This window comes from Limulus polyphemus, unplaced genomic scaffold (assembly GCF_000517525.1).
Source record: "Limulus polyphemus unplaced genomic scaffold, Limulus_polyphemus-2.1.2 Scaffold140, whole genome shotgun sequence".
In the NCBI taxonomy this organism is placed as follows: Eukaryota; Metazoa; Arthropoda; class Merostomata; order Xiphosura; family Limulidae; genus Limulus; species Limulus polyphemus.
This window is the reverse complement of record NW_013665750.1, coordinates 524,175-543,308: the sequence shown is the minus strand read 5'-3', so window position 1 is coordinate 543,308 and position 19,134 is coordinate 524,175. Positions and strand designations below refer to the sequence as shown.

At 31.8% G+C, this 19,134-nt stretch overlaps 1 protein-coding gene across 1 annotated transcript in view; it reads left to right on the top strand.

The window, feature by feature from the left end:
- Positions 1-19,134, top strand: part of LOC106474593 (rho guanine nucleotide exchange factor 17-like) — a 73,620-nt gene that overhangs the window by 40,132 nt on the left and 14,354 nt on the right. The window contains exons 10-16 of the mRNA XM_022379915.1: positions 7,257-7,348; positions 7,910-7,986; positions 9,946-10,136; positions 11,357-11,473; positions 12,621-12,658; positions 13,939-14,050; positions 18,974-19,060. Of these exons, the coding sequence (XP_022235623.1) occupies positions 7,257-7,348; positions 7,910-7,986; positions 9,946-10,136; positions 11,357-11,473; positions 12,621-12,658; positions 13,939-14,050; positions 18,974-19,060 (714 nt within the window). The remainder of the gene's footprint in view (positions 1-7,256; positions 7,349-7,909; positions 7,987-9,945; positions 10,137-11,356; positions 11,474-12,620; positions 12,659-13,938; positions 14,051-18,973; positions 19,061-19,134) is intronic.

Below are 19,134 nucleotides of genomic sequence, written 5' to 3'. Positions count from 1 at the left end.
AATTTCGCAAGTGGAGGATATGAAATAAAATAGTATTTTTTTAGGTTTTATGTATACAGTTGAATAACCAAAAAAATCATAAATTACTATATCGATAACATAGACTTCCACTATAATTTATCAATCTGTATTTTGGCCAGGTGGTTAGGATGCTTGACTCACAATCAGAGGGTCACGGGTTCGAATCCCCGTCCCACCAAACATGCTCGCCCTTTCAGCTGTGGGGGCGTTATAATGCGACAGTAATCCTATTATTTGTTGGTAAAAGAATATACCAAGAGTGGGTGATAGCACTATTTGTTGGTAAAAGAGTATCCCAAAAGTGGGCTGTGGGTGGTGATGACAAGCTTCCTTACCTCTAGTATTACAACGTTAAATTAGAAACGGCTAGTGCAGTTAGCTCTCATGTAGATTTGCGCAAAATTCTCAACAAAGCTGTATTTTGCTCTAAAAAATATGAAATTTGGAGAAGACGAAATACACAACCTATCCGCATGAAATCTTGATTCGAATTAATGAGAGGGCTTCCCAACATTTTATAATGGCCAGGGATACATTCTGAGCTGTCAGTTGGTTATTCACATGTCATATATTGAGGAAAGTCTATATAAGGGACTGTTTCCAAACACTGTGTTTGATTCAGTACCTAAGTGATATCTCAGCAAAAAGAAAAGCTATGAGGTTTGTATTTGATATCATTGCTTGTCAATATCGGTAATTTAAGTTCCTAGTTCGTACAAAACTATAGACGTAGTATTTTGACATCACAAACATGTCATTTGAAGCAGTAGTGCATTTAACATACCACGTGACACACAAAAATCGATGTTTAACTGTGTTTTTAATATTTGCTTTTAAATTAAGAAATTGAGTAATATATAGTACTAAAATTTGAATTATAATCTACTTTGAAATCACCACATGGTTGATATGTTTTTCATATTCAAATAAACCGACTGTCTGCAAATATGTTTGTGTATGTGCAAAGTAGCCACCCAATGTATAACAGACAAATATGTGTATTTGTTTACAAAACGATTTATATCCCATACAAGTTTTAAAAATATGTCATGTATGTATTCAGATTATATTGCAAGCTAAAAATAAAATATAGTTAATAGAAAATGGAACTTAAAATCTACGAGTTTGTTTCTTTTGAACCATTTCGAACTTTACCATTATCCTTGAACAACAAAAATAACTGACCTTGTAAGTTTTCAAAGAAAATACTTTAGTATCCTATTTTTAAATTGGGCTTAGGTCGTTGTATTTATCATTCTTCGGATAACGTATAATAAACATCTCGTACAATAATCATTCACAGCTAGTTTATCAACGAAACCTGATTTGGCCATATTCGTTATTAATTATGCCTGTTTCTTACGCCAGTAATTAGAGAATCGTGTTAAGACCTTCAGGAATAGATGGATTTTTTTTTGTTTGGTTTTTAACATTTAGACATTTGTACCAGGTCATTGAATAATCTAATTAAAAGGAACATAGAGATTTCAAAATAGAATAAACGTACATTCAACTGTTATTGTTTCCGGAATGTGTAAATGATTACGTCTAACAATTAAATTGGATTAAAAAAAGGGAAATCCTTGTTTTATTATGACTGTACTTCCAATGAAAAGTTTTCAAGATATAACTAGTTGGATAAGATTTTAGATATGCAAATGTAGTTTTTCAAATTGAACACAACACATGTTTTTCTTATAATACCGTGCTGAGTTAAATTTAGATTTTCATTATGTGCTCTTTATACCTAGAATACGTAACATTGAGCTTTTCGTACGATTAGTGAGTTAAATCCAAAGTGTAAACTATACTTAAAAGAGTTTATTTAGAACAATAAAAAAATATGTAAGATCATTCAATTTTGTAAAATATATAAAAAAGTATTGTATATCATTTACTTACACTTGGCACAGATATTATATTTTATATTATATTATATTATATTTTAAAGTTGGAGATTTTTATCCGAATTGCGAATCACTTTAACACATCAAACGAAAGTATTGCTATAAAAAAAACATTACTGTAGTCATACTTTAGTAATCTTGGTGTTTGTATACTCCTACACATAATCGCATAGACGCCCAGAGTCATAGTTTGCAAGCTATGTCTGTAAAACAAATAGTACATTCCAGGAAAACAAAATGGCTATTTTGGCGTATCTTGTGTCAAAGTAAGGAAACATAAATCAACACACCTTATATACTGTTTCAATTTTGTTGCCATAGTGACGGAAATGAGTGATTTTTTCCCCATTATTTATCCTTAAGTCTCACAAGTTCGTAAAGCCTTACAGTTTGTCTAAGGTACTCGTATTCATTGTTGATCTGCCTCAAGTAATATTTGGCCGCACTAGATAGAATATAAATAATCTGAAGTTGTACGTGTAGCTAGAATTACAGGAATGACTCTGATATAGTTCAAAGGTCATATAGTTTATATAGACTTACAGAAACTGTTGCTTATCAACCAAATGTATGCCAGATTACTTAAAGATCTGTTCAAAATAATCTCAACCATTGCATTACTCTACGTTTAACCTCTTTTGTAATTTACATTTACCACAAAATCAAGAGTGACACAATCAGATCTCAAAATTTACATTCCTTTTACCACAAAATCAAGAGTGACGCGAAAAGATCCAAAAATTTACATTTCATCAAAGAGAAACACCCAGAAAATATCATTTACCCTATACTATTCAATGGTGAAAAGCAAACGTGTTTTGAAAATATATTAAAGTTGGTTGTTTTAAACTTTTGTGCAGATAATCGTTTTTAATATATGAAGTTTTAACCTCAATATCTATACCTAAAAATCTTAAAATATGTGCTAGTGTGTATGATATGATAGTCTTTCATATGACGAAGGTGTATGAACGAATAATTCACTGCAACATGCTTATGATGTTCCTTTTTCACATATAGAAAAGCAAAAACTGTTGGCCATATTTAGACTCATTTACACAGGGACAACAAATGATACTTTAACATTTAAGTGTAGAAATTAAATATTTGAACGAACTTGGGGATCAAATACAAACTGAAGAGACACTTGTGAAAAACAGTGAGGATTTGCTTAGATTTTCGTTTCAATTGAAAGCAATTGACCTCAGTGAACAACAGATCTTTGTTGTTATATATATATATATATACATACTCTGTAATAGAACATCCCTCAATGTGGCATAGCAGTATGTCTGCGGACATATACTGCTAGAAACCAATAACCTTGGTGAGCAGAGCACAGATAGCCCTTTTTGTAGCTTTAAGCTTAATAACAAACTACAACAACAATGTGGAGATTATTCTAAAGACTGTGAAGGTAAGCTTACTACTTCTGATATTAGAACTTTACTTATTAAAAAATACTCTCTGTTTAATTAACCTTTGAAACCAACTCCAAACATTAATTGGTTGAATAATCAACTTTATCTTAAGGACAAAGTGCAGTATCCCAATAACCAAAATACCAGGTTGTATTCAAATGTTGTATCTGTGTTTAAGATACCTTTGCCATTATTTTACAGTTTTCGGCCCTGCATGGCCAGGTGGTTAGTGTGCTCGACTCACAATCAGGGTTGCAGGTTCGAATCCCCGTCACACCAAACATGACTAGCTGCCTTCCCTCTAGTCTTACACTTACTAAATTAGGAACGGCTAGTGCAGATAGCCCTCGTGTAGCTTTGCGCGAAGTTCAAAACAAACAAACAAACAAAACAAACTTTACAGTTTTTGTTATTTATGTTTTGCAGTAACGTTGCTCTTAATATATTAATAAAGGCTTGAAAAAACATTTTGTTCTTGTTAATTTGTTTCTAATTATGTTACTGTACAACTGCATATTGTTGTGTGTAAAATGTTATAGCCATCGTGTTGTATCATTTGTCTTTATTTTACAGTCGTTATTTTATACTAAAATATGAAATTCCACGTGGCAATTCTGAGTATTTAACTTATAGTTCTAGATTATACTTGTAGGGACTGCATCTTGTTTAAAACCTACCAGAAATTGCAACCATGTTACCTAACAACATAAGAATTAGTATCATGAGTATATTCGTTAAATTAGTTATTTTTCTCTTTTAAATATAATAGTTTATTTATTTCTTACTAGATAGTTCAGGCTTAATTTAATTATGTTATCATTTCATTATCTCAATCATTTATTGTCTGATTTTGAAAAAGTTTGAGAATTGTTTTGACCCAGTCAAAAATTATACCTGTCAATGTTTGACACCAAAGTGTGAAACAGTTTTGTTTATGATAATAAAATCTATTTGTACTTACTGTTCTTTATACATCATTTTTTATCTCAATGTTAGGCTGGACTAAGTGTTTGCAGAAGCGTCAATTAAAGCTTATCCATTAATAAACTTAATAAAATATTTAAGGATACTTAAGCTTTATCATCAAGAACATATTTATTTCAAGATATTAACTCAGTCAATATTCAAGGTTTTATCCAGAATTGATTTATAATTAGTTATTTCTGCTTTTGTTTTTCACTCAGTTGGTGTCCATTGCATTATATGTTCTGATAAATGTTCGTATTCTGTTTTCAATAATAGAATTTTAAAATATATAGCTTAAGCATCTCAGTTTTTTAATAAAATAGAATTGTGTGTTTTGTTGTTTTTTAGCTAAGTTTTATCAAACTTTTTCAGAGGTGTAGAGTTCATATGTACTGTTTTTTCTCAGTCTTGTTGCTGTCAAAATTATAGCAAACTTTATAATATTCAAACACAGTTATTTACTTTATTCTTTGTTTGCTTGTTCACCAGAATAACACTTTATGGACACAATTGGTTAAAAATGGATTGATCAAAGACCACTATAGTCCAGGCATAGATGTCCCTGGCTTTTAATTGTTGAGCAGAGGGAACAACAACTAGTAGTGGTTATTTTTAACTGAACAGTGGGATTGACTATCACTCTTATAATGCTTCCACAGCTGAAAGTATAAAGTATGTTTGGTAGCACCATGTCTTGAAACTGAGACCCATTGATCCCATTTTCAAGCCCATTTTATTAAATGAATTATATTCAGAAAAAATTCTGTTTGTTTTTAGGTTTGTTTCAACATGTAATATAAAGTTTCATGTTATGAATTTTTAAGGTATATTCAAATTAGAGAACAATAAAACTATCATTTGGTCCATCTCTATCCATGTAAATTACATCATCAGTTTTACAGTTCTGTGTAAGATTTAAAAAGGTCAACAACTGTCACAGCCAGTCTGTTGGCATCTGTTTGTATTAATTCAAGACTGCACAATGGGTTATTTGTCTCATGTCTAACCCCTTGGATGAACACCGAGTTCTAGAGTTACAAGCCCTCAAGTTTACTTCTTATATAGCCACCAGGAGACCAATTGAAATCAAGTTGCTATAAGGAAAGAACTTGTGGATGTACGGAGAATGTTTATTTAAAACAGTTATGGTGATATGAGTATCTGAGATACTTGAGCTCATCTACTCATACTAAAATCCACAGTGAATAATATGCTGAATACATAAAACACCTCTGGACATGCTGATGTTGAAAATTGTCTGGCTGTGCATCATTAATTATTTATTTTCCTCGGGCCATAGTAACTTTAAATTGTGTTTGAGACGAAATGTACATCTGGCATTAAGTTCACAACTTACGACTTTAATGAGAAATCGGGACTACATATTTAACATGTTCAAGGGGGTCTAATGATTGGCTGAAGTCCACAACAACTCCTAAGAGTCGTGAATGCAAGACCTTGGGTTTCGTGGTAATGTGAACAATAAACTTACTGAGAAGAACAATGACAAATTTTCAAGTGAACTGATGAAACTTGCTAATCACCATTTGCTGTGGATAGGCAAATTGAATGTGGATTTGATGGCAACCTGGACAGCACTTCGGATATGACTATGTTGCCCCAACCATGAAGTATAATAAGACAGTACCAAGGAGTGTGTCTCTTTTAGCTGGATTTGCTTTGATAGGTTAATAATAGTTAAGGTAGCTTTGAAAGCACTGTCGTATTATTGCACTCTGGACAATGCTGCACAACCTGCATTGATGGAATACTATGGGAAACACCTTATTTTGTTAGCATTATGAAATGTCATGATATACTCTTCCCCTTATATAACAGTGGTTTGTGAGAAATTACATCCAAAATCTGTTTTAACCTGAAACTGAATGAACCACTGTGGAACATTTTGAGACCTGACAAATTAAATGAAATAATCGTAAGTATCGATATACTTGTAGCTGTTTTATAAGAGGAGTGGCAGTCTCTTGAAACACATAAGTTCAACAATTAATAACTACAATGTTTATGCTGCAATATATCAAAGATAGGCTCGCACTCTATTAAATATCTATTATTTGTGTTCAATTGCTATAAAGATGCTCTCTGCTCCTTGAGCCCATGGGCCCATCATACGAGTGATGGTAAAATTTCAATGCTACTACTTGGTCAGATAAGAATAGTCCAAGAAATGGCAGTGGGTGCTGTTGAGGAGCTGCCATCCTTCTATTCTATTATCAGCAGAGAAAAAGACTTGTGGGACTTATATTTTATGTAAAGATGGTTAATGCCATGTATATATATATGACTTATGTTGTTATTGATTCCAGAGTTTCTCGAACTAAAATAAATTAAGATAGAATTTTCTTAAAGTAATTATATTTTGATTTTTCTTGTATCATTTATTGTCATATTATTTTAGTTTGCCTAGAACTTTGTAAATGATAATTATCTTTGGCATTTCTTATGGTAATTGTTTTGTTTTCCATTTATCTATATTGACCTTGTTTTGTTACCTTTTCACTACACTTTTCTTATAAATGTGTATACAGGGTGTCTTAAAAATTTGGAACAAAAGGCATTTCAATGAATTTCACAGAATGTGTTCCACATACTGTCTTAGTAATTCAAAACAAGTATGGATTAACAGCAGAATTAATTTAACCTTCTCATGCTTTGACAATGACATAATCAGTCACATATCTGAAATTGAGAAAAGCTGAAACTCACCTATGATTCCAGACTTCGTGGACACCATGTATGTTTTATTCAGTGTAATAATTTGTATCTAAATACATAATTACTTTTATAGTTTTAATCCATGTATTTATTGAAATTACTTATTATAATATTATCTTGATTAATAAAAGCTAAAACAAACACTAGGCAGATTTTGCATCTATTTCCCTAAATTTGTATTAAATTCATTATTCTGGCATTTCAGGGAAGGTGTAGATACAATTAACATTGTCTACTCAACACCAGAAAAAAGATCTTCATGGGAAACTGCATTCAATGAAGCAAAACAAAAGCTAGGTGAGGATAACTAGTTGTTATTATATGAATAAATGTAAGCAAACCAGGAGTTTGTTTTTGCATTTGGAAGTCATTAACCCATTGATTTTGTTTTTGCACAAATCATAGTGTAAAATATAAAAAGAGAAAGAACTGGGACACAAAGTTCGAAGAAAGTGCAGTCTATGTAATCCATATGTTATTGACTGTGAATGTACATATGTATATATATATGATTATAAATAAAGCATGATTTGGGGTTAATTTTAACGTATTAATGAAAAAATTAGCAACATAGTATGCAAAGTTGTGCAAAGCCAATGGAAACATATCAGTAAAATTGTAATGATTTTATGTTGTTTTTCTATCATATTACTGTTTATATTTAAATCCTGTATGTAGTCTTTGACTTACAAGCAACAGAAATTTCAGGGAAATCTACTTTATACAAAAACATTCATTTCTAAAAGTTTGTAATTTCTTAAATCATATTTAGCTGTTCATGGTGTTGTCAAAATAATATGATTTACCAATTATTAAAAACAACTTGTTTACATATTCATCTTAGATTTTTCCTTTCAGCACTTTATACAAATAAAAGGCCTCCACCAGAATTTCTGTACCCACTTCCAATACGAAAGACAAGAGCAGGACTTCAAGTAAGATATGACTGTTTATAGTGTTTAAAGTCTTTAATGTGTTTCATATTCTGTTAATCTTAGACTTAGTGTGTATAACTAGCAAAGTTACACAAAATCATAGTTAACTTTGTTAAACGCATATGCCCCCCACCCCCCAGTGGCTCAGTAGTATGTCTGCGGACTTACAATGCTAGAAACCAGGTTTCGATACCCATTGTGTAGCTTTGTGCCTAACTACAAACAAACAAAACTTAACTGCATGTGCATGTACTTGAAATAAACCCTTCAGACTGAAGTATTAGGATTATCTATTAAAAAACTTTTGATTATAATAATTAAGAAAAAATAATTAAATTTATTATATTGCTAAGCAATAATGCAATTTTAAGACAATAAAGTTTTCAGTTTAGTCAGAATATTGTCTAAGTTACCAAAAATATTGTGTTTAATTTGTGGTAAAATCACATCAAAAATAAAAATACAAAAGTTGTCTATGTTCAAAAGGGTAAATAGTTTCCTTATAATGTCATTAGAGAATATGCAACAAATATAAGAGATAAATTAAATATAAAAGCAAATTGTATCTTGTTGCTAAAAAATGTTGGTTTGAAAACTGGAATTTTAAAGTAACAACAGAGGAAGGTACAGTTGAAACAGGATTTTTTTTCAGCTTCATTTCTTCTTGTCTTCTGAGATTTATCAGTTCATGAGATGGACAAGGATATTAATAGAAATATGGTTTTCCTGTGGTTACTAATTAAGTTTAAATGTAGGTATGTAGCTGATACCATGTGTAATCTAGCTCAGCAATTGTAGTAGTACTTTGAACACATATTTTAAAATCAGAGAATATTACCTCATGTACTGGTTTACTGGAAGTTGGAAAATATTCACTCCATATGAGAACTATTGTTTACTAAGGAACATGAATATGAGATAACCAGGAGTTCAAACTCTTCTACTGAGTACTTGATTGCAGTAAAAAGAGTAAATAAGTTGCTGAATTTACTAACAAATATATTGAACTATTGAAAAAGGTTATTATTTCTTTTTATGAGGTTCTTGTAAGACCACATTTAAATAAGTGTAACCAAAATGACAGCTGACTTGACCAGCTTAGAATATTTAAAAATAAAAAACACTATAGATAGTATGGTTCAAGTTATGCAACAGATAAAGATTTTGAAAAGGTTTTATGTGAAAGTTTTGTTTCTCTGTTAACATTTCTAACCAATAAGGTGAAATAGACCTCTGAAAATCCTATGCAAGTTTTTTTTCTCTAGTTCTTGTTTTTTAAAAGTATGAGTTTCTACATGTGATTTCAACTCTTTGAAAATATTCTCAGAGAACTTTGTAACATAAGTTATAATTACTTTTTTAAGTACACTAAGCTGATGGGTATAGGTAAAGTGATGGCTCTGAATTACTCATTCTGTCTTTTGTTCACTCTTTGGTTCTGATATTTTCAAAACAAAATAGTTGGTAAATGTCATTCACATTTTAGGAAGTAAAATTCCCCCCTTGGTTCTTGGTATAAAATATTTTTCTTTTGCATCTGTTTTAGAGGTTTTGGCAGGAAATAGGTTTGTCTGTTTTTCAGCAGAGATGTAAAAACCCAGGGCTATACATTTTATTCACATTTTAAGGCATTTGTTAGGAAATCTTAAATATTGATATTGTTTAGTTATGTACATTTAAGTGAACCATATTAATGCAGTCAATTAACAAATATAAATGTGTGACTTCACAGAATGAGATCAAAATTTTGTTTTAGTAGTTGTTTAGGGTCATTAATTTCAGATTGGACTAAAATATTCATAGGTATTAGTTAAAAATTCTTAATTTATTGTCTGAATAAATTGTTTGGTAATGATTTATTGGCCTGAATGAGATCTAAAAACCAATTAGTGAAAATTAATGTGTATATTAAAGTTTTTTTGTTACTTTTGTCATTTATTTATGTCTTTCTTTTTTCAGTTTACATGTGCAGCACCAACATTAAGTTTAAATCAGCTTGGCCTGAAATATATTTGGGTATGTAATAGTGATGGATACGTTGGTCAAGTTTGTATACTAAGCCTACATCCAGAACCAACAGTGACTTCTTGCAATGGTGTGTGCAATACTAGAATCATATGTATGGCTGCAATTCCTGCTGCTAATTCTGTGTAAGTATTGAAAAGTATTTCTTACTGGTTAATTTGCAATATTGTTCAGGCAGATGTGAGAATATTGGTACACCTCTTTTTGTACATCTGTTAACTTGAAAATATTTATTTTAATGATTTTTTTAGTTATTTTCATTACACTAATATTGTATAAGACAAAAAATGTCTTTGATGAAGCTGCTGTTGTAAATAGCCTGCATAGATATTCATCTGCTCAACAACTAAGGTTACTGAATGTACAAAACATTAACAGCCCTCTGAAAGACAATGATTTGGTACATATATATTATATGAGTGATTTCAAAGATTCAAATTCTGCTTGTTTTTGATTTTCACTTCCACTAGGTATTTCACATAAAATAGTCTGCCACTCTTATAATTTATAAATCAGTTATAAAGTTAATCTTGGAATATTCCACCAAATAATAATTGGAAAATTCAGCATTTTAAAGAGCATTTGACATAAATTATTATGGTTTAATAAGTTTCTTTTTGGCACACAAACATACAATACTGTGAAAAATAAATCATGCTGAACTTGTGACTCAATATTGCAATTTTAAATTAGCTTGCTAAGTAATGATGAGAGATCATACTTCACCAATGTTTCTGTTTGGGAAAATCAAAATATGGTAATTATAGGACAACATGTAACTTTTATTATTTTTGATAGTTTGTCAAAATGTTAACTGAGCTACCATCCTCTTCTCAAAAACAAAATGAATGAGACGTTTCTGTTGCTTTGGTATGCTAAAACTTTGCATGTATTTCAGGTTAAAAGTATATGAAATAATATATTCGTAAACCAAACACTTTAAGTAAATTTTGTATGAAGTTTAATACTCATTCCTGTTTACTTTCCTGTCTTTAAGATAATTTTTATTTGATTTTAAATCTGAAAATAAAACATTGTAAAGGAAGCTAATAGTGTTAACTTTTTACAATTAGCACATAAGGCACAAATTAATATTTAGGAATTTCCATCATAATAGAAGCTTATCAGTAGAAGAGTTAAATTTTTCTTAGTTATGGAAGTTTGATATATATATATATATATCAGCATGCTGTTGTATATTTTAACTGTATTCAGATGCTTTGTTTTACTTAAAGAGTGCAACATGTTTTAGAATATTTAATCTAGTTGCAATAGTTCCTAATATATCACTTTTTCAGAATGTAGTAAATGAGTTTTCCTCATATTTATTTTTTGTCTCACTCAGGACAAATAGGAGACGTTCTTTTCTACCTGAAAGCAGTCTTACTGTCAACAGTGATATCCAGGATATTGATAGTGATGCTGACCAAAGCAGTAGTGAAAAGTATTTTCGGTTTGATAGGTAAACATCTAGCTGTTCAGTAGTGTGATCTATAAATGTATTCAATATTTAATATATTCTTTGCCCCCCAGTGACACAGTGGTATGTCTATGGACTTACAACTCTAAAATCTGGGTTTCAATACCCGTGGTAGGCAGAGCACAGATAGCCCATTGTGTAGATTTGTGCTTAACCTCAAATAAACAAGCAAGCAATATATTCTTAATTTATGACATATTATTTTAACAGCTCCCTCAGGAGTTAAGGGGTGTCTTTACACTTCAATTTGTTGAATATTAAAAGTAAGTTCAATCCAGAAACTCCCAAAGAGGGTGGTTTTGGATTTATCTTTTCAAGACATGTTTTCATTTTTTAATTGAAAAATCTTTAAGTGAAATACAGCATCTCAAGTCTCCATACTAGCTAGTAATAATGTCTACCTATTGGGAGTAAATTCAGAATATATCAATAAAGCCACACTTTCAGCATCATTAATTAAGCAATTGCCAACCTTTTATGCTTCTGCTATCACGTTTTTATGCTTAGCTTTCAACTGATATGCAAACAATTTCACCTATGATTCGGTAGGGAATGTAGAAGCATCACGATTGTCAGCTGTAGGATGAGCAGACAGGAACACTTTGAAAGCAGCTACAGGCATAATATTGTACTTGCCTTACTGCATAATATGTACCAAGATGGTGGTTCTAAGCAGTTCCTTAATACCCCTGCGTGTTATTTGGAGACTTCCATGCTTCTCGAGCTTGGCCATTAAGCTCGTGATGAGTTGATGGATTTCAGTCACCTTACCACTTCAAATCACGTTTCGCAGCCCCAATGCTAAAAGAGTATGGGAACTTTAGCCAACTTAGAAATTTCTATTTAGCCAATTATAATGTCCAAAAAATTTCAGTTCAAATTAAGAAAAACCAGATTGGGTGGTTTATTTTTTTTTTCAACAAAATTTTCTCACACTGGCTCATGAGGTGCCTGTTAAAATTTGGTTACATTATGTAAATTTAGATATTTACTTTTGAAAAAAATTATGCAGACCTTAAAATATCCAGTAGAAATGCAGAAGAATGAATTCAATCTAAAATATCAATTTTATATCAAGTCTATCAAAATGTTACAGTGAGTGAGTGACATTGATCTTTTGCTATTCTAGTGATTCCAGTACAGATGATGATGATGAAGAATCTCAAGGTATGTACAACACAAAACAATGTTTTAGTAAAACCTTAAGAATAATAATTACTTTTAAATCACAGGTGTACCCTTAATATTATATTTTGCTTTTACAGTATAAGTAAACTTCCTTGTTTCTTTACTCAGTTTTTATCTGTGCTATATTTTGTTTTTGTAACTTTGAAGAAAACAATTAACAAGAATAAAATTTTAGTCAATGTTTGACAAATGTCCATTAAGATAGAGATTTTAGGTAAGCATTTTGAGAGGTGAACAAAAGATTTAAAAAATAACTTGAAATGATTAATGTGATAATTATGCAAGGATTATAAAGTTGAGTGACAGAAAAATGCCATATTTATTTACATTAGAAGATATATAAGAGAGTGTTCTACAAATAAATGTTGTTCTTAGTTTAGAAAGAAATCAAAAGTGTTTGTCAGGTTTAATGTATAAGCAGATTCTTTACAGTAGGTGTTCATGACTTGTTGGCAATAAATTTCAACAATAAACAAATAGCACACAGTCTATGTTTTAAAATAATATTTTAAAACAAGTCAAATGTATATACAAATGTTTATCACACTGTTGATTATCACAGTTGTATCCAGAGCTTTATATAATTGTTTCTTTTTTTGTCAAATTCCACCCAGGTTGGATTAATTACTTTAGAACACAATTGTCAAAACGAGTTCTTCTTCTTTACTCTGTTATTACAATACAATCTGTAATAATTTCACTCACAATCACACAGTCTAGATCTATCTATTCTTTATCAGACTACATTTTCAAGTATTTATACCATGACAGAGATCTAGAATGTTCCACACACTACTAGATAATATGATGTATTAATATTCAATGAGAAAACTCAGAAGATTCTAGTAATATAACAATCACCAATTCATAACTAGTGAACTACACAACTTATGATTCATAAATAGTTATGTCAACAAACTTGCAATAAACTATTGCTTCTGAAAATAACTAAATTTAACACTCTTGCTGTATAAACTATCTAAATCATTATAATCCTATTAAACTTAAACTGAAACAGTCATGTATATCTAACAGTGTGACATACATGAGTTGTAACTGATGTTTCAGTTTCTTCACTTTCTATATTTCATTGATATATTTACAAGTAACAGTTATGCATTTTTATATATTAGATGATAAGTATGAAAAACATAGCTTTTTTTGCTTTGGCACAGGTTCATATCTATAATTGTTCTCATAAACTTTGACTCTGATTTAAATTTAGTGTCTCTTGTATCATCTAATCTTGTAATTTTTAGAAGATGACTCTTCTACCAAGCAGAGCAGTGAACACTTTTTACCAAGAGAAGATTCCAAAGAAGACTTGGACAATCAGCAACCTACAATGTGGCTTGGTACAGAAGATGGCTGGTGTGTATACATTTTAAATTTCTGATACATCTTTAAATCTTAAAGATCCATTGAAAATCTATGAGCATGTTTTACAAAAGTACAAAAAATTAGCAGTTAAAATGAGACAAAACAATTAAGTTTCATTCGTTTCAGCTAGCATATGTTTGTTTGATATTATGTATTTGACAAAGTGTTGATACTATGTGTTTGAAGGAGTACTGGTTAGATGTGTATGAAGGAGTGTTGATACATTGTGTATGAAGGAGTGCTGATATGTTGTACATGAAGGAGTGTTAATATGTTGTATATGAAGGAGTGTTATTATGATGTGTTTGAAGAAGTGTGCTTTTATCTTGTGAAGATTGGTTTACTTATGAAACGTTTTTGATTTCGGTATGCATTTGCTGTAGGGTTCTTCCTGTCCCATTATTTATACACTGCTTTTCACAGTCCATCATCTATCTCTGTTTATAAAGTAATTTAGTTATTTTAGAATAAAAATAATCAGTTGAAGATGGACATAAAATTATAATACATATGAATGACAATTAATGTTTTGAGAGTTTTAGTATAGTCTCTATTTAGTTTTCATGACAGGAGTGTTGAAGGTTGATTGTTTTAAAAGCATTAGTTATGACAAATTTTGTTACGTAACTCTGTATGAGTCATACATTGTGTATGCATTTGATTGTTGTACTAGGCTTTAGTAACATTCTTGGCATCACATTACTTGAACCTTTTGTATTTTCTCATTACCTTAAGTGAGTATTATTATGTTATATCATCGCTCATGTAGTTTATAGAAAGTTCGAGGCTTCAGTGAACAACATATAAATATAGGCGACCACACGAGCCTATGTTAAGTAGAGAAAAGTCAAGTCAAGTGAGATATAATTAGACAGATCTAGACTGAGTGATTGACAGTTTTAGCCATATCAGGTGATTAATAAAGAAGTTAGAAGTTTAGTCAGTAAACATTAAGTTAGTGAAAGTAAAGTAGAAAACAAATTAAGTAAAAGTAAAAGTTCAGTCACAAAACAGTTAGAAAATGTGAAGTTAGCCAGTGTGTGAGTGGTTAGCCATAATGGGCAGTATTCTAAAGTGAGTTTCACAGTTTAAGAGAGATAAGGAGAATAATTTGTCTTGTCAAAGGGTGTTCTAAAGTAATTGAACCCATCTGTGTGGACTTTGATGAAAAGGAGACAATTATTTAAAGTTTGAAATACAACTTTGATAACCCATGGAGTAACGTATGTAAATCTATCGCAGATAGTACAGTAAATTAAAGTAAAGAAAAACAGTTCTTCTTGTCAATTGGATTCTAAAGTATTTGAATCAGCCTGAATGGACTTTTGACAAAAAAGAGAATTACTTAGAGCTTAGATACAACAGTGATTTCCCAGAGTGTTAAGAATTTTGTACATACATTTAACTTGTTTTGAATATAATATTTTAAAACAAGTGGATTGTGTGCTGTCCATTTATTGTTCGAATTTATTGCCAACATGTCACAGACATCTACAGTAGAAGAATCCCAGCCCACTCATATTTAAAACCCTGACAAACATTCAGTCCCTTAGTGTGGATGGTGGGTGGTAGAGTGCTGCTAACTGGAATTCTCTCTGTTCAGTAGTAGCTATATAACAAAATTATTTTATGCTATGAAATTAATGGTTCCAATTTGAGATTTTTTGTATTTTTGTATGTTTTAATATAATACTGTAAGTTTTATTACTGACTGTAAGATTTGGAAGTGACACTAAATCTTGTAAATGTATCAGAAATTCAATAAATATGCCAAAAAGGTATATGTAAAACCTGATTGCACATTTGGTATTATATATATAATTGTGTTTCATACATCAGAAACTTTCTTACTATTTTATGAAATGTTGAGCATTCTGCCTGAAAGATTTGTGAAAAATTAAATTTAGAAAATACTGGCTCTCTGAAATAGCTAAGCTAACTATTATTTGCAGCATTATGCGTTATCACGTTAATGCATAACATATTTGAACAATGTAATAACTTTAAAAGAACTTTAGATCCTGGGGGAACCTCATCCATTAACATAGCATAACATATAATTCAAGGACAACAATGGATCTGTTGGTTCATCTGGGCCATCCCATCCACTAAATTAAATTTAAAAATTATATGAAATAAAAGACTAGTTCTACTTGTGGGTTAATCACTAATCTTGTTAGCTTAGCTTAACGAGTGTCTGTTAATTTGATCTACCTGTGGTTATACTCTTGGGTTAATTGATAGTTAGATTAATTATTTTGTTTTCTTCAACACATAACATGTATTACATATGTTTATTTCACAACACAATTTTTAACCATTAAATTAATGATTAATTTCATTTAATTTATAATTTATACTTCTTACCCTTAATTTTGTTTGTGTGGGCCTATGGGGGCTGGAGTCCACCCTACCTGCTCCCAGTATTGCTTGCATTCCTCCTGTAATGGCTGAACCTATTTCAGATATCCTAGATTTTGTCAGTTTTCCTCCACCTTATGATGGATTGCATTCTAGGCCTCTACTGCAGAATCTGCTAGTCCTATCTTATTTTATTTTAGACACATTTCACAGTATATTCCCCTTCTCCTTACATTGTTTCAAGATGATCTACAGGCTTTAATTCTTTTTGCTTTAACTTACTATCAGGCAGATTTTTTTCTTGGTTTTATGTCCTTCAATCTCTGTTAATTCTATCCATTTTCTCCCCTACCTAGTTTTACTCTATATTATCCTGTCTACTTTCCTAAAGGTAATGTTTACTTTTCACTTCATTTCCTAGGTGTTCCACCTATATTTAGGGATTTTTGTGGGATACCTCCTCCTTCTTCCCTCCATGTTGGGCATTTGCCATCTTCAGTTCTTTCCCTTTACATGGTTTCCTTCTCTTACTCCACTTCTTTGTCTGTGATTTTTTCCTTCCTCCCTGACTCATAGAACTTGGATTGTGATTCGTTTCATCTTTTATTCCTTGTATCCTTCATCCCATCATCAATTCCTGGTGTCTTCACTCCAATCATGCACCTTCCCTTTTCCCTTGATATTAACCATGTCATCTATTGGAGGTACTTTGTCTGTCCAGCACTGGGACTTCACCTCATACATTCATCTCCCATTCTTTGCACTGGATCACTGTTTCTTCCTTGTCAGGGTACCTTCATTCACCTGTTGCCATCCTTCACTCTTTCATGAGACTGTGACTGGATAAATTACCTTTTAGTATATATACCTCTTATTTTTCAGGGGCATGTCTCTCATTTTCTTTATCGACCCCAATATGTAGCTAGTGTTGCCTGTCCAGGAATACTTAAACTAGTAAAAGTCACACTGTAAGGCCATGATGACTTAACAATTATAATTCCATGGCCACTAAATGCACACTGCTGAGATGGGGTGTTTCACAAGATTGCTTGTAGGTTTATCCTCATGATATATTTGCTTCTTTAATATGCTTGTCCAAGACCATACTCACCCATGGACTACAGGGGTAAAGCAGAAGAGGATAGCTGCCCATTCCTGCTATGCCTTCTATTGAATAAATTGGTATGGTCTGCTTTTCAAAATAGGGTTTTGTGGTCACCCATTACACTGTCTCAGGTGTTGTCATTCCTCTGAATTCTCCCTCACACTTTCTCTTCCTTTTCTTCTAGTGGAATTTGAGAGTTCTTACCACTTTTCAGTTCCAAGCCACTGGGGTGGTGAACCATAGAAGGATCCTCCTGAATGTTTTAATGAAATAAAAATTATATATATACTAAATACACATAAATTATAATAAAACTATTTTGTTGAGAGTAGGGCAGTGGTGTTCTGCTGATGTAGATAATGAGATGTCCTCCAGTATGTAACATTGGAGTGAGCCATCAAAATTGCAGTTTACCCCTTTGATTGGGATTCCTCATCCTACCCACACATTGATGTCGGTTCCCAGTGGCTAGGTGTTGGATTTGAAGCTGAACCAATCAACATAAGTCCTCACACATGTATTACAGATGTCTCTATTCCCTCACTAACTTCTGCTATTGTTACTCCATCCATGTTGTTGGTCATGATGGAGGTACTTGCAGATTACTACGGTTCTTTGCCTTCCGCTATCCCCCGATGTTCTTATTATTCCAAGGGTGTTACTGCACTTGGGGTGGTTCCTGTCATTTTAATTTTTAGTGAGATGGTTTACATTACACAGACATCTTTTTGATGCCAGATGTTGTGTTCCTGAATTGATCAATCAATTTCTCACATTGTTATCATGTGTTTTTTCGGGAGTTGGGGGGTGGGGGGTATGAAATTCCCTCTGGTCTCATGAACTTGAGGTAAAGACTGTAAAATCCTCTTTCCTACCTCCACCAGATGGCTGGGTTTTGGACTGTATTTGACTTGCTGCTAGTATTATCCTCTTTCCTATCCCCACATAGATGTCAGTTTCTGGTTGCATGGATTTGAATTGTAGTCGACTTGCCAGTGGTATGAACCTCTTTCTTGCCCCCACAAAGATGTCAGTTCCTGGTGGCCAGGTTTTTGATTGTAGTTGACTTACCAATGGTATGATCCTCATCTACCCTGGGTGAAGAGTAGACCTGATACATAAGTGGTGCAGTCTCCCACATATGGTCTTTGACTTCGAAGATCTCCTCTTTGGGAGTGTGCTTTGGATGCTTCTCTCTTTCTCTCACACTGGTCCCTCCACCCATTCAATGTGGGATTCTAGCTATTTATGAGTGGAGGTAACATACAGTATTGGAAGTTATAATTTTCCCATACTAAAAAATTTATTTCTGATAGGTACTTACTTTCTCTCATACTTCAGAAATATATTTTCAGTATTGGAAATTTATAACTTTTGGTGTTTTTAAGTTTTTCGTGTTATTTAAAACCTTGTCACTTTCTTTAACATCTGTTTGAATTCTCTTCTAGCATCCACATCTACAACTGTAATGACAATATTCGCATCAAGAAAAATAAACTCATCTTACAACACCCTTTCTCAGTCCAGTGTATTATGTAAGTAATTTAAATATTTGATTCAGATACTTTTATGAAGTCAGTTTGGGTTTTCAGCAAAGTTTCTTTTTTTT